The sequence below is a fragment of the Gouania willdenowi genome, chromosome 13 (genome assembly GCF_900634775.1).
Source record: "Gouania willdenowi chromosome 13, fGouWil2.1, whole genome shotgun sequence".
In the NCBI taxonomy this organism is placed as follows: Eukaryota; Metazoa; Chordata; class Actinopteri; order Blenniiformes; family Gobiesocidae; genus Gouania; species Gouania willdenowi.
Genome location: NC_041056.1, coordinates 38,369,543 through 38,385,832, shown reverse-complemented (window position 1 = coordinate 38,385,832; position 16,290 = coordinate 38,369,543). Strand labels below are relative to the sequence as shown.

At 37.9% G+C, this 16,290-nt stretch overlaps 1 protein-coding gene across 2 annotated transcripts in view; it reads right to left on the bottom strand.

The window, feature by feature from the left end:
• Positions 1-16,290, bottom strand: part of psmd2 (proteasome 26S subunit ubiquitin receptor, non-ATPase 2) — a 30,562-nt gene that overhangs the window by 1,715 nt on the left and 12,557 nt on the right. The window contains exons 8-20 of one of the 2 annotated variants that reach the window (XM_028463960.1): positions 14,435-14,495; positions 14,206-14,352; positions 13,956-14,062; positions 11,721-11,848; positions 11,560-11,647; positions 10,212-10,374; positions 9,998-10,099; positions 6,786-6,937; positions 6,599-6,682; positions 5,143-5,311; positions 4,965-5,059; positions 4,774-4,900; positions 1,944-2,062 (exon numbers count right to left, since the gene is read on the bottom strand). In XM_028463960.1, coding sequence (XP_028319761.1) covers positions 1,944-2,062; positions 4,774-4,900; positions 4,965-5,059; positions 5,143-5,311; positions 6,599-6,682; positions 6,786-6,937; positions 9,998-10,099; positions 10,212-10,374; positions 11,560-11,647; positions 11,721-11,848; positions 13,956-14,062; positions 14,206-14,352; positions 14,435-14,495 — 1,542 coding nt within the window. The remainder of the gene's footprint in view (positions 1-1,943; positions 2,063-4,773; positions 4,901-4,964; positions 5,060-5,142; positions 5,312-6,598; positions 6,683-6,785; positions 6,938-9,997; positions 10,100-10,211; positions 10,375-11,559; positions 11,648-11,720; positions 11,849-13,955; positions 14,063-14,205; positions 14,353-14,434; positions 14,496-16,290) is intronic. The other variant, XM_028463961.1, reaches the window with a different exon arrangement.

Sequence of the window (16,290 nt, the reverse complement as noted above, 5' to 3'; positions counted from 1 at the left end):
TCTTGCAACATATCAAGCATGTAATATTAAGCCGGCATGTTGGAAATTAAATAAATCTGTCCCCACACAATAAAAGTCTCTATTTTCTTCCGGAATAATCTTTTTGTCAGTTTAGTTATCTTACCAGGGATTTAAAACTTAAGGTTAGCCACATGTGCAGGGAAAGTTGATGGTCTGTAGATGTTACAGGAGATGAAGTAAAAAGGTGGCAGAGTTATTGCACAATGACATTTATTATTAGGTTAACCAATTGTTTTATCAGCATTTTATTTGAAGTTAATGTCATTAATCATCAATACCCTCTGTATGAAATAATTAATTATTACATTTTTATTTTTAAAGCTACAGGGAGCCATTTCAAGAGTCAAAGAGCCACATGAGGCTCCAGAGCCGCAGGTAGCAGACCCCTGGTGCCTCATTTATAAAGGCTGCGTACATCACATACTGTATAAGCAAAGAAAACCTGGCGAGATGATGTGTGCACCTCCACGACAGCTCTGACCCTGCTGTATGCACAAAATCATGAGAAACGGGAAACTCTGACGCCAACAGGAGAAGGATGAAATTAAAGACAGCTCTGTGAAATTTATAGAATTTGTGTGAAATAATCACACACACACTGAACATTTCACAACACGTATTATTTGAAGGATGCATTTGCAAAAACGGAGGAGGAAAAAATTATACTGATGTCCGCAGGGAGTGAGTCTAAACTGGGAAAGAAAATCAAATGTAAACTAAGGATGCATCGGCTTAATTACTTAATTTTGGGGAATAGGCCAACACTTACGCTAAATATTAAACAATCTTATCCACCAATCAATAACAAGGCTAAAGGAACTGATATAATTTATTATTTTGGACAGCAATGTTCTAAACTTTTCAATTACATTTGAGAAAATGACCTCACGTTTGTATGGTTTCATAGGTTTTACAAAAAAAAATATAATGAACATTGAGGTGTATGCTCTCAGTTCTTAAAAAAAAATTCTTGGGATCAGCAGGTCAGGCTTTTTAAAGATCTGTGATTGGCCAGAGAATGGGTGTACGCCTGATGTAAACAATAAGAAACTGTTAAACTGATGTGGAAATGAATGAACTCTGATTTAAAACATTCTAAATTCTGTATCAGAGTCGCTGTAAAGGTTTTACAAAGATATTTTTTTAAATGTGTTTTAATTCCAACTTGTGGCTGTCACTCATTCCTTCTCTTCATGGACACTGAACAATGTCATGTTTCACCTTCTTTAATCTCTACTAATGTCACTACAGTGGCACTAGGGCCTCACGAATATGGCCAAAATGATCATCACGATCATTTTGATGAATATGGTAATCACAATTATCTATCATGTTAGGGAAAAATCTGTATTTCTTTTGTGCTACTTCAAAAAAACTATATATGAACAGTTTACAGTGCAAAATAAACCTTTAAATAAAGGTTATACTAAAGAAAAAAAGAAATTAACCCAAGAATCTAAAATGTACCAAGGGCTAACTGAATAAATACACTATTACGCCACCAAATGACTCAAAGCTGCCACTGGATAATGGTTGAGAAAGTGCCTAATTTGATATGCAGCAGATCCCACATTTTAAATGCAAATATTGCTGACGATCAGGTTAATTTAATCATGGCAGCTAAAATCGTAATCACTGACAGTGTTGTAATTGTTTCACGCAGCTTTTACAGAGCGTATTGCAGCGTTTTAATGTTGTGGAACTTGCATATTTATGAAATAAACAAAGAAATATGCAACAATTAATTTAAAATAAACAGCATTTTAAAGTTGTTTACATTGCATCTTTGTGAAAAAGCTGTTAGCTCCCATGTCTACATGCTGCATTGTGTTCATGTACAGTACATGTACGTTATTTCATATATTGGCCGATATTTGCCGATTACTCAGATTAGAAGCTGTGTCCCATCTCTGGTCTCTTACCTGTCCTACTCTGACAGACACTGGCAGTGGTCGCAGCTCCTCATCGAACGTGACCAACATGCGTGGCTGCATGGCTGCTACCAGGCCGTATAGAATGTAGTGAGATTTACCCAGAATTACTGGAACACAGGAACAGGACATCACAGAGCACTTGTTACACGTGGAAAAACTCATTTCCTTTAATTAAAGACAGATAATTGGGGTGTACATTGCCATGAGAACAAGTAAATAGTAACTAACTATAATTCAAGAACTAATATCAAAAACAAGTGGTATGTTGATCAAACTGTCAAATTAAATTTTTCAAAAAAGATAAGCTTTTACTTCGACAACAGATTCTTATTCTGTTAAGTTCTTACATTCTTAAAGTAACCACATACATCTATAAAAGTGGCCAGCATGTTTCGAGCAGTGTATTTATGTTTATCTACAGTATTTATGTTAAAACATATATTAGCCGTGTATGCAACAAATTGGATTTTTAAATTTTTTTTTATTCCCTATATTTGATATGGACATCACAATTACTTTGGTAAAGTAGATGTTTTGTTTTGAGTGTGTTAGCACATGTGCTAATTTATAACACATGTCTACAGGAGGCTTTTGAAAAGGTTAAAAGCAGTGACGTGCCGTCAGGGTAGGCAAGGTAGGCAGTGCCTACCCAAGGGTGAATTGATATTTTGATTATTTAATTATAATTTTTTTTTTTTTTTTTTTTTTAAATTACGAATTATTTATTTTTCCATTTCCAATAGCCTACAGTACCTATAAGTTTGAAAGTGTCCGCATTTTGTGCGTTTCATACCCCAACGGCGCTGTTTCCTGGAACAGCTGCACAGTCTTTTTGTTTTTTTTTTTTTCGCTCCGCTGTAAGGCAGAGGGAGGCCACGCCCCCTCCCAAAGGCACGTCGCTCCTCTGCCTCCATTCTCATTGCGTGATTTTACGTGTTAGCGCATGCGCAGTCAGGTCCCCAATACAGTATGACATCCATTTACGTGCAAAGGCAGCGTAGAGAGCTGCCTTTGCACGTAACTGCGCAATGCTAAATGCTATACGTAAGTTCACAGCACATTAGTGAATAGATGACACGTGACTGCTGCTGCTACGTTCTCTAGCAAGTGGGCGGGACAACACTACAGTGTGGATGACAGCGCTAGAGATGATAGAGAAACTTTGTTTTGAGGAAAAACGACAGCTTTTAAAAGATGGAGACCAACACCTGAGTTACCAGAGCTTCAGCAAAGGTAAGGTCAGAAAATGTTTCATACTTTTCACAGTGAATGGTACAAAAGGAAGGATTGACTTTGTGGATGCTCCTCACTGAGGCTGTTCTGAGTTGTAATTTTTTCCATGTTTCTGTGTTTCCAACACAAACAACAGATGTGCTGCCGTGTCATGAGATATATCTTGTTGGGAGAGTATGGAGACTATATTAAATAATTGTTTATGTTTCTTTAATGGTGTTTATGATGATGATTTTGTTAGATGGCTAAACACTTGTTCATGTGGATCTTATTGGGTTTTTTCTTTCTTATTATGAATTTTATATTTTGATAAGCGCATTGAGATGACTTTGTTGGAAATTGCTTTATACAAATAAAATTGATTTGAATTGAATTAACACTTGACAGCAGAAACATATGAAATTGTCATTGGTGGTCTCAATTTGCAACGTGACTACCCAGCCCTAGTGGTCACGGCACGTCACTGGTTAAAAGTAACAAAAATAAGAAAATTAAGAGGAAAAATGCACTGCACAAAATATTACAAAAATAAAATATATGTACACATACTACATAAGCTTTTCTGTTAGTATTTAATTGCTCGAAATAAATAAACAAAAGCAACATGAAAACCAAAAAAAAAAAAAAAAAAAAAAATCACAAACTTCCCGCTAAAATGCCTTGAGGAGTGAGGTAGGCAAACAAGTTCTGATGTGGTTCACTGACGCCTAGTGACTGAGCGATTACGTGCTATGCATATGTTAGACCAGGGGTCTGCAACCTTTACTCTGAAAGGAGCCATTTTGTCTAATCTCACCTGGATTAAAATCCTTCTGGAGCCGAAAAAATACCTTCTCAATGAAGAAAATATAGTGTTTAAAATTCTAAACACTGAAAATAGTATAGAATAATGTTGTGAGTTAATGGATTGAAAGGGTTACAAAAAATAACTTGAATTTGATAACACATGATCATGTGATGTCACATGCTAATTGCTCATTTCTTGCAACATATCAAGCATGCATATTAAGCTGACATGTTGGCAATTAAATAAATCTTTCCCCAAACAAATAAAATCTCTATTTTCTTCCAGAATAGTGTTTTTGTTAGTTTAGTTATCTTAAAATTTATGGTTAGCCACAGGTGCAGGAAAGTTGTTGGTTGATGAAGTAGGAAGGTGGCAGAGTTATTGCACAATGTGATTTATTTTTTTAGCTTAAATTGTTTTATCATAATTGTATTTGAAGTTAATGTCATCAATCATCTATACCCTTTGTAAGAAAAATAACAATTCATTATTTTTTATTCTTTTAAAGCTATAGGGAGCCATTGCAAAAAAGTCAAAGAGCCACATGAGGCTCCAGAGCCGCAGGTTGCAGACCCCTGTGTTAGACCAATTAAATGTTTTCTTCATTAAAAAACATGATTTAAAAAAAACAATTTTGACATTTTTTGGATCTGTATGATTATCGGGTGGTGAAATATCGCAATATATTGCCAAATCGATTTTTTCCTAAACCCTTAACAGATAAATAAGAATCAGAATCAACTTTATTGCCAAGTAATGTATGTTATACACACGAGGAATTTGTTTAGGTAAACTCACTGTTTTTGACATCCAGGAAGGAAACGAGCACGGTGAGCAGCCCGGCCACGGCCACCTGACTCATCAGCTGCCTGTCGCTGTGGTAAGGACAGAGGGTGAGTGTTCCTTTACCCAGGTGAGTCAGACCCTGCACGGGAACAAAAACACGGCACTAAGTCACCACACAGGCTGCTTTTTATACCACCGCCTACCTGAGCCAGTCGGACCATGAAGAGATTGTTTGGATCTTTGGCGTGGTACTGAGCCAGCTGACGCAGCATGGCAGCCAGGCGGGCGTTGTTAGTGCCTGAGGACATGGTACAGAAAGGCTGCTTAGAGGCACACCACCCAAGTGTCTGGTTATTATCAAATGATGAAAAACAAGCTCACCACTGCCAACCATGCCCATGGCAAAAATGGAGTTGTGGGAGACTTCAGGGTCGGCGTCGTGGGAAAACTTGCTGAGGGTGTCCAGGATGTTCAGACGAGGGTTGGACACGGAAATGAGAGCCAGAGCAAGAGGCACTGCTCGCCTTAACGTGGGCTCACCATAGCGCAGCTGAAGAAGAGAACACAAAACAACCTCCAAATGTAGCTCACGTTTTATTCAAAGCTTCACCAAACTTCTACAACAGAGGTTTCTGACAATAATCTACAGTCAAATTTAACAAGGATATTTTTTATTTCACCCACAGTGATCTTTGCTTGGGCATGATAAACCAAACACAGATTTCTGATAAGCAGACAGACTGCATTCTCCAAAGCAATCAATACTTTTGCATCTATAAATGATGGTTTTGGTTTTTGGACACAAGTGTTCCGTTGTGTAGCTTTTCATAGGATCTTTTTCTCCCCAAACTCTTTCAAAACAAGTCATCAGGAACTAAAGCTTCATCAAACCTGTTTACTCACACACATGATTACTAGGGGTGTGCACTGCCATGAATCTGATGATAAGATACAATTCACAATTAGCACGTCACAATACAATATATCCAGATACTAAACAATACGACATACATCACAATATCAATAATTACAAATTTTACCTTTACAAGTACAAAATAATATTTACTTCAGTTTTTTTTTACATTTGTGAGAACAAGTAAATGGTAACTAACTGTAATTGAAGTACCAATATAAAAGAGTGGTATGTTTATCAAACTGTCAAATTAAATTTTTCAAAAAAGTTAAACTTCTACTATAGATTGTTAAAGGAAAATAAAGTAAGTAAGAAACCAAAATTATTACTGGGTGATATGGACCAAACTCATACCTCAATATTAATTCTCAAAATGGTGATATACGTTATAAATCTTGATAATTTTAATTCAAATTAAGTCTGACAAGAAAAACTATTCAGGGTTAAGTAATCCATCTAACTGTGCTTTTCATGTTGTTCTGAGAAGTAGTGAAAGCAGCGCCTCCTAAAACAAGTATTTTAAAACAAAATAATCTATAATATATATCTATCAATATAAGCAATTGTAATTTTTTATATCACCAAAATAGAAAACTCGATATATCTTGAATTCTCAATATACTGTATCCCCCAAATCCTAGCCTAAAGTAAATAAGTAGCTAAAAGTAACCACGTACATCTATAAAAGTGCAATAAACTTCCAGCTAAAATGCACTGAGGAGTGAGTTAGTTTAGACAGGGCGTTTACGTGCTATGCATATGTTAGCGCAATTAAATGCTTTGTTAAAAAACATGATTAAAAAAATTATTTTGAATCAATACAATAATCGTGCAGTGAAATATAGCGATACATTGCCAAATAATTTTTTTCTTACATCCAAAGTTGGTGAGGAATAAATAAAGATAATACAAAGAGAAACTGACCAGGTGTCCAAATGTCCGCAGTGCCATCTCAGAACCGATTTCTTCGCCCATTGCAATCAGAGCGATACCGAGGACAGCCACGCCCTAGGAGGAAAACATCATCACTTCACGCTTCTTTGTCCACCACCACCACTGGAAACCAGTGGTAACAGTGCAGTTAGCTGGTGTTGTATGATATTTACGTTACCTGGTGTGAGCCCATGTCGGCTACGGTCTCTTTCTTGTCTTTGTCCTTTTTGTCCTTCTTGTCTTTGTCCTCCTCCTTGTCTTTCTCCTTGGCCTCGTAGTGCTCACTGCAGATGTGAAGAAGCTGCTGCACCTTCAGAACGTTTCCAGAGCCTGCAAGGTGGATCAGCATTGTTACCATAGCGATGAGGTCTCTACAGCTGTAGACATAGTTGGGGTCAATTATAATTGTAATCAATTATTAATTGATAACTAATTACAATTATGACATAATCATAATTGTATGCTGTTTTAATCGTAATCAAATTGTCAATTACAATCAAACACAAACCTGAGGAACATGTTACAGTTCTATGGCTTACACATACGTAGTTTATTATTAAAAGATGTTTCAGATCAATTTTTCCCATGACCTGTCATTATACCATTTTTGAATTATTTTAAATCAAGGGGTATACTGACACAAAAAAAGCTCTAACACCCACACTAGGGCTGGGCAAAAAATAGTTTTTAATCGATTAATCGAATTTGTAGATAAAACGATTTTTATTTTGCAAATTCGAGTTTAAAATGTATTCATTTTTTTTGCGTTCTGATGTGAGCCAACCCCCTCTTTGTTTACATTTGTTTAACCTTTGAGTAGGCTATATGTGTGCCACATGCATGTTAAATATTTTATTCACACTATGCTGAGATGCTAAAGGAGGAGTTTTTTTTTTTTTAAATTGTGATGTTATAAAATATGTAGTTATCTGATTTCTTAATCAGAAAATTTAAGCTACTGTGAAGTTGCTGTTGCATTTTTGCTTAAACCTGGTTAAAGCTTGAAATTGCTGAATGACAGAGCCTCATTTACTTTTTCTTTTGGGATTGTTCTTTGCATTTTAACTCTTGAGGACAATCACAGGAATAAAGTTGCACTTTTCAATCAATCTGATGTCTGCAGTCATTTTTAAGTGCATTAAAAAAAAAATCAAAAATCAAATACAAACTCAAAATTGTCTTTTTTTTAAGGAAAAATCGCCCAGTCCTAGTCCACACTAAAAACACTAATACCAATATTTTAATTAATTAGGAAGCCGAACAAGGTAACCAAGAGATGAAAAACAATATGGACAGTAGATAATATTTTTAGTGTATTTTACAGCTAATTTAGGACATTGGTCAAAAGTGACCAGATAAGAGATGCTAACAGAAAGCTAACACAAGGAGGTGGTTACATTTTATGGAGCTGTTTTTTTTCAGGTTCAGTAATTGAACTTTAGTAAATGACAACGTAATTGTAATTGACTTTCAGAATTTTTTTCATTATGATTTTTCAGAACTTTTCCAAAATATTTTTCCAAATTTCCATCACTTAGTTCTGAACCGCTAAGATCTATTCAAGAACATTAGAGCGCAAAAATGAGTGTGCCTTTACAGTGTATTAGTGTAACAGAGGTTGTTCCATGGTTAGTAGGAACAATGTGGCACAGGGAATGCAAGTTGTGTCCATCACTTATCTTTCATATTGTATCGTACAATGGCGCAATTACCTTTAACACCAATTTTGCAATATTTTTTAAAATACGATGCATCAGCTATTACAAGGGATGTAACGATTTATCGTAAGGCAGTTAAAAATCGATTCATAGGTACCACGGTTCACATTGATGCTCTGATAATTGAATCGCAGTACTTTTTTTAAACAGCAGAGGACGCTATATATTAATCCTTCCAGACGCGGACGTGGCGGGCGGAATCTGCTACTACTTTCTTTCTGGCCGCCATTTACTGTTAAACATGCTCATAAATTGCCCGATCCCGTTAGATCTCGGAAGCTAAGCAGGTCTAGGCCTGGTTAGTAGTTGGATGGGAGACCACTGAGAATTCCAGGTGCCACAGTGGGGTGGCAGTCACCCAGTGGTATCTGTCATTGTGCCCTTGGGCAAGGCACTTCACCTACATTGCCTAGTATGAATGTAGTGTGTGAGTGAGTGTCGGTGGTGGTCGGAGGGGCCGATGGCGCACTATGGCAGCCTCGCTTCCGTCAGTCTGCCCCAGGGCAGCTGTGGCTACAATAGTAGTTTACCACCACTAAGTGTGGAGTGAAAGAATAATGCCTTAATTCTGTAAAGTGACTTTGAGTGTCTATGATAAAGCGCTATATAAAACTGATGCATTATTATTATTATTATTAAATGATTCTTTACCCCTTTAGCACCGAAAGAATATCTGTAATATTACGTGAATATCTGTAAAAATCACGTTTTTCTAATAGCTCTGTCTGCTAGCGCATAGCATCTCTTCTTCACTGGTGGAATATCTGCATGCCAACCGACCACTGGGTTACCAGCGCCCTCTGCTGGTCCAAACAAATACCTGACGTAAATACAGTAAAATGACTGTTTTTTTTTTTTGTTTTTTTTAAAGTCCAATTGTTAAGGCACAAAATACATTTTCAGTTGCACTTTTAAAAAGAAAAAGAACTATTATGTAGTTTTGAATTGTTTACTATAGGCTTCTTCTTCATTTGTATTATTATTTATTTCATTCAAGATTTATTTTGAGTTAAATTGCATTGTTTTGAATAGTTTATCAAGGGATTCTTTTGACAATGAAAAACAAAAGGAAAATAGTACAGTATTTTCCCCAAAAAAATAAAGGAATATTTTTCAGTCATCATTTGTGTACAGTCCCATTTTGTAAAATAAATCGTGAGAAAATCGTATCGTGAACCCAGTATCGTGAATCGAATCGTATCGGGAGTTGAGTGAATCATTACATCCCTAGCTATTACTAAGTGCTAGCATGTTTAATTATAAGATTACAATTTCAAATAGCAGACACTTTTATCCAAAGTTATGTACAACACAAGGTGTTATAGGGTTAAGGGACATGTTGAACGCCCCATAGTAATAGCGAAAGTTATATTTTAAACATTAAAATAAAATAAGCTATATTTCTGAAACAGTTAAATTATTCCATGACTTTTCAAGACTGGGAAATCCTTATTTCAAATTCTATAACTTATCCAGGAAATTCATGACCGTGGGGACCCTGAAATAATGATTGTAATTTCATTGTAATTGGAAAAAATGTTAGTCACTGTTGTAATTGAACATTGATAATGAAAGGCATAATTGTAATTGAAAAATGCAATTGACCCCAATCCTGGCTGTAACTTTAGCGCTGTCTGCAGTGAGCTAGAAGAACAGGAAGCAAAAAGCTCACCCGCATAAGCACAGATGTCCACTAGAGTGTTGGCGAAGCTGCGGAAAGGTTCTGGTACCACCTGCAGAGCTGCCAGCGTTGTTTCAATGGCTTCCCCCTTCCCTACACACAGTGAAAACAACAGTGTTGCACAAATAGGCAAATATACAACAAAGTAACATTTGTGATGTAAGTTTTGTTGAGCTTCTGCTGGTAAATGTTAGATTGTTCACACCGAGGTGGTTGAGTCCTAGGCCGAGAGGCAGCCAGCGAGCATAAGTGTCCTTCAGCTCCTGCTCGTTCTTCTCCATGATGGTCTGAACTATGGTGGAGGTCACGTCGCCATTGCAAGAGCCGACTGCGATCATGCCACACGCTATTGCTGTCACACCAACCACCTGCACATTTATCATCACACAGAAACAAAGCAACCATTGGTGTGTGAAGCACCACAGTCAGAGTTGGGGTCTATTATAATTGATAATCAATTACAATTATGGTGTAATAATAAGTGTAATTTAAAAAATATGTTGCTGTCATAACTGTAATTAACTTGTAATTGAGTTTAGATAATTGGCTTTGTAATTGTATGTGCTATGAAAATTCTATAGAAATTGGTAATTATAATTTAATGCAAAACTGGGGAACTACGTTACAGTTCTACACATATGTAGTTAACAATTATTAAAATATGTTTCATATCAAGCTTTTTCTTACATTAATTTTATTATTTTGTTTTACTGACTTAAAACCAAAACACAGAAAAATAAAAAACCAGACAAGCAGCGTTTTTCAGTTTTAAAATTAAATCTTGTTCCGTTTGTGTGATATTTTGAAATGAGATTATTTTGAATAAGACGAGAGGTTAATGTTTTAAGCTCACCACACAGAGGGGGCCCACAGACGGGGGAGCAAGCCACATTACTGATGAACTGGTGAAATGAAATACAATTTTAAAAAATTATGCTTTGAAAAGCATGCACACAATATGTGATTAAACTTAGGAAACAGAGGTAGTGTAATGAATCTACTAGTGCTCCTCGTTTCTTGTGATCAACTTCTGTGTGTTGACAGCTGCCGTTAGTGGCTAGCGGTATCAAAACATGCAAAATAAATATTTTTACTGCCCTCACAAAAGCCGTGTAATTGTTTTTGCAAAAGCGTCAAATGGTAGAAGTTCTAACATCTGTTCCTCACACCAGTTTCACAGTAGATAGTCAGTCACCAGTTTATTTGGATACTATTTGGACCATAACATTGTTCGCGCTGACAGAATGTGAAGAGCTTAAGCTCTTGCTCTAATTTTCCCTAAAATATTGCACAAGCAGAACAAGACATCACCATTAATATTTTAATTTTAAAAAAGAAAAACGCTGCTTTTCTGGTTTTTGATTGCGACCACATTGTTATTTTGATTTGGTTTTAAACGGAATAACCAAAGAATGAAGGGTACACGGATTGTCATTCCCTCCTTGCACCTTTAATGTTGTTTTTTCTTTAATGTGTGAAAAATTAATAAATGAAATGAAAACATAATTGTTACTTAAAAATGTAATTGACCCTAACCCTGACCACAGCCATACCTCCATGCTAGACTTGGAGTCTCCCATGACAGGCAGGAGCAAAGACAGGACATCTTCTCTGTTGGAGCCAGAATAGGCCAGACCCAGTCTAAAAGCAAAAAGGCAAACATTAGGATAGAACTAAAGCCTCCTTTGGTGGTTGAAAGCAAAGCTCTCATCACCCAAAGATGGCTCCTATCCTCATGACGTTGCTGTTGTGGAGGACGTAGTCAGAGAGCAGAGCGAGAGCAGGATCACACTCATTCCTCACACCTGAGTTTACGATGCCACAGGCCAGGAGAGCACCAGACTGCATGAGAGGAGGAACACACGCGTGAGTGCAAATAAGGACAAGCAAATGAACAGACATGAATTTATTGAAAAGAGTGGATGGACGGAGGCATAAGCATGCGGAAAAAACACATATACATGGAGATCAGTAAACGGAGCTGGCTTCACCAGACGGGTGAAACTAAAACCCGGAGGAGGAGGAAATGCGTCCCCATACTGCTGCACAGGCTGTTAGAGCTACTATCTTTACCAGGGAGCAACTATTTATTCCTGGTTATTGTTTTCTGGAGTTTTACTGGGCTTTATTTACCAGTGATTAGCTCATATCTCTCTTCCTCTCCACGGACCAAAGTGTGTTATTGTTGAGCTGCTGCTTCAAAACTACAATCAAAATAAAGGTGAAAACAGTTCTCATGAGTGGTCGTCTGTGTTACAGCCGACAATAAAAGGTTTGTTGTGTTTCTCCCAATAGATGTGACACGTCACGTTCACCCCCTGTCCAATCAGAGCCTTCCCAACCCCCAGACCTAAAGCGGACATACCTAAAGCCTAATAAACCGGTTTTCCATCAAACCTCAGTTCGGGAATTACTATTTCCATGTAAAGACAAAGCAGAGCACTTTAATTCCGAATAACTAATTCCAAATAAAAAAAAACATGTAATAGTGGCCAGTGATCACCAAAGCAATTTTATTTTTGCTATCCACACACTGTTATTGTTTTCAGCCAAAAAACTGCACATTAGTTAAACATTGTAAGTGAGTCCGTCTCAGCACTTAGGATCTCGCAGCAGTCATTCAAAGTTTCACCAGAGTGTTAAGCTGCTAAGTCACTTTCTCCTCCTCCATTGCTCTTCTAACTACAGGAATAGTGCATTTAATGTGATCATTATTTGTTTTCTCCAACCGCTGAATTGTATTGTGTCACAAACATGTCAGATCAGCGACACATGGCGATATAATAGGTTCACCAATGCGCCAAACCACAAGAACGGAGTACCCTACACTACAGTGTACATCACTGTGGAGGCGTGACACCGGCAGCAGGAAAGTTCTGTATTTAGTTTTACCGCTGGCCATTATTCCTTCGCTAGCAAGAAAAACAATGGCGGACTTTCGCAAAAGGACTCAGGTTGGTGGTGGAGTCCATAGGTGGAGTTATCAGCGGAGGGGAGGACATTTTCTTTCCCGATTTCACTTGTGACGTCACAAATGTAGAAAATTTGAAACGGAGCAATTTTCTCTGTGTTGTAAGACCTACAAAGACCACAAACAAATGACTGCATGGATTTATTTCACATTTTGTGCCGGTGAACACTCAACTTACCTCATATGTGATCAACAAAACTGCACAAGTTGATTTTTCATAATTTGTATTCAGTAGGGCCCTATAAAATCCACCTTAACAGAATCGCGGTTGTAATCACGGAATCGCCCAATGAAAATGGTAAACGCGGAAATGGACAGAATTGGCATGAAACCCAATCACCACAAGGCAAAGAACTTTTTTAACGGGGAAATGTTTTCGGGGAACGCTCATTAGGTGCACCGCCCTCCCCCCTCCCATCCTGGCTGCATTAAACACTGCCTAAACCACCCCAAACAGCATCTAACCTGCCAAAAAACTAAGCAAATCATCATTGACTCCTAAAATCAGAGCTGACCAGCCCCTGCTTAACTTTGCTGTGCCTGTGAAGCTCCGTCCGTTTCTCGTCAAGTGCAGCGGCGCTCCGTGAAAACATGAGCGGCTTTAATCAGCTTCACCTGCTTAGAGTATTTAAATAACATCTCATCAGAGCTACAAAAGATGCACATGAGGAGTTCTGCTTTTCAACCTTGATGGTTCCACTGAGGAAGACTGGCAGTTTAAACATGTCAGGACAAAAAAAATTCCTGAAAAACCTTATCTGAATAAATGAAATGATTGATTTTGAAGCTGTTGAATGTTTTCTGTTCAACATTTTGATCATTTAAAGCACACTGAATTGCCTTGAGTATGAAATGCACTATGCAAATAAATTTGCCTTGCCTAACACACACAACTTCAACACTATTAAAAATGTGTAACTCATAAAGTGACCAAAAACATGCGATAGAAAACCTGTGAAGCATAAAAATGATTGCTACCTTTATGTAGTCTTCAGAGGAATAGAGGTATTTGTCGATCTGGGTCAGACCACCATCTACGTCCCACAGCAGGATCATTCCTAAAGAAGCCGCAGCACTCAACATGCCTGAGGGGACACAGAGAATCAGCATGAACAACAGAGAGCAGAAAATGCATTTAAAAAAAGAGTAAATCAATAAAAAGAAATCACTGACAATGCAGTCAGTGGATCCCGTTAGATCTGATTAAATTGTTTTTTCTTTTTCTTACCATGGTCTTTGTTCTTGTACAGCCATTTGTTGCCGTCGTCAGTGAGCAGTTTGTCTTGTCCAAAGGCTGCGTTGACGAAGCCGTTCACAAAGGAAGAGGCCAGGTTCATGCGGGCGGAGTCCACCTGTGAGCCGCTGCTTCCAAACCCTGTCTCACACACGTTATGATTGGCTTGTTCATTTGTTATCGTGACTTGTAAAAAACAGTTTTCATCACAGCATGGACTTACGATTGTTTTCCAGGTGTGTTTTATAGATGTCATCTGGGACTTTGGGCTCCATGATGTCCAACTGGGAATAAAGAATATAGTTTATAGAGGGATGTACACTGTCTGAAATATAGATTGTGTCTCATAATATCTGAAGCGGCTGAAAACAGGTCAATATAACAAGGAAACGGTCTTTCATTAGTCTTGGAGTTGAATGGTGATCTTGGTCTCTTATAGCCAGGTACAAAAAAACAAAAAAAACAAAACTTCATTAAATCATAATCCAGGGTTCTCGCCAGCGCTGTTGAGCGTAGGGGTCCCCGACGTTGTAGTTTTGCTCCCCTATGGAACAATAGCACCCCTTACGTTCAGTTTTCAGAAGCGTAGTGAGGATTTTCTGTTGTTTTTTCCTTTTTTAATCGGTACTGTCGTAATAATTGTTGCACACTTGGACACAAAAGGGACTACCAGGTATGCACGGGTTGTTTTAACTCTTTTTAATCTGAATAACCCAAAAACACTTACATCAGCCACAGCGTATATTTAATACAGGCGATTGGTTCAGACGCTTCTGTCTTTACTATATGACCCCTGGAGCCCTTTAGCTGCCTCCGATGCTTCTTGTGAGCAATGCATCCTCTGCTGACGCAACTATGATAACCGTCCACATATATAAGCTCCGAGGAGTGCGGACAGTCCAGACTTTGCTACGTGCAGAGGCTCAAACATACCGTGGCCTGGAAGGGCCCAGCAGCAAAGGCACCGCCCCGCTCCAACTGAGCCCTCTCTGTTTTACGGTGGGGACGGAGTCCCCTCACCCCCGGCACGGACTGTCCTCAGTGCCACGACAGTTGGCGCAAGGGGTCGGCGGCGATGTCGACCCCCCACCCGACCAGTCTAGAAACACGGACACCTGTCTAACTGCACAGCAGAGCATACTTAATTGGAAGCATGTTGACTAGCTCCTTTTTTTACACAATTTCAAAGTAAAGACAGCAACGATGATGAGTAGCTGCACGTTTGTATCGTCACCTGGCATTAATAATTCATTGTGTTGTTTTACATATCCACCTTTTACTTAAAAACCCAACTTCCACAAGTGTTTGAGAGCTGATATTGGACGTTTTGTGAGTTTAAAGCAGATTTGATTGTGCACAGCAAAATGTTTAGTTTCTTGTGGGATTTATGCTGCAAGTTTTGTTTGGAAGTCTATTTCTTTTTACTGAATAAGCTTTTGTGTTAGATCAGATTGAATTAGCTTAACAAGGTAATATTGTAGTTATTTTTATACATATTTATTTCTTTTGTAATATGATTACTGGGATTTGATAATTTGATATAAAGATAATAGCGATAAACTTGTTTGGTTACTTTAATGAATGGATACTGACACATATACCTTGTTTAAAAGTATGAAATAGCCACCAAGTGAGGAAAAGAAAAAAGTTGATTAATCAAATCGTAGCACCATGACTCGAAATCGAATTGAATTGTGAGGTCCCTTAGAAGGCATAATGGCACACCCCTTAAAGTAAGGTAATAAAAATAATTTTGGCACTCAAAGAGTCATACATTTCAACATTTTCACTCGCGCGTTACGCCCCCATGCTGTGAAAAATTCCTGGTGAGAACCCTGTAATCTACAGTATATACAGTAATTCCATGCATGCAACCGATGAGAATCCAGAGGAAAGCGTACAAATCCATCCAACCATTTTGTGAACCGCTTGCTCCTTTTTAGGGTTTCAGAGAGCGAATAAATCACAACAACACAAGGCTGTAATGATCTGATTGAGCACTCCGATTAGGATGATGACCGTTCACATTCCCACTGAAGTATACTTCCAAGTTACAGGAGATACATTTAAAACCTACAA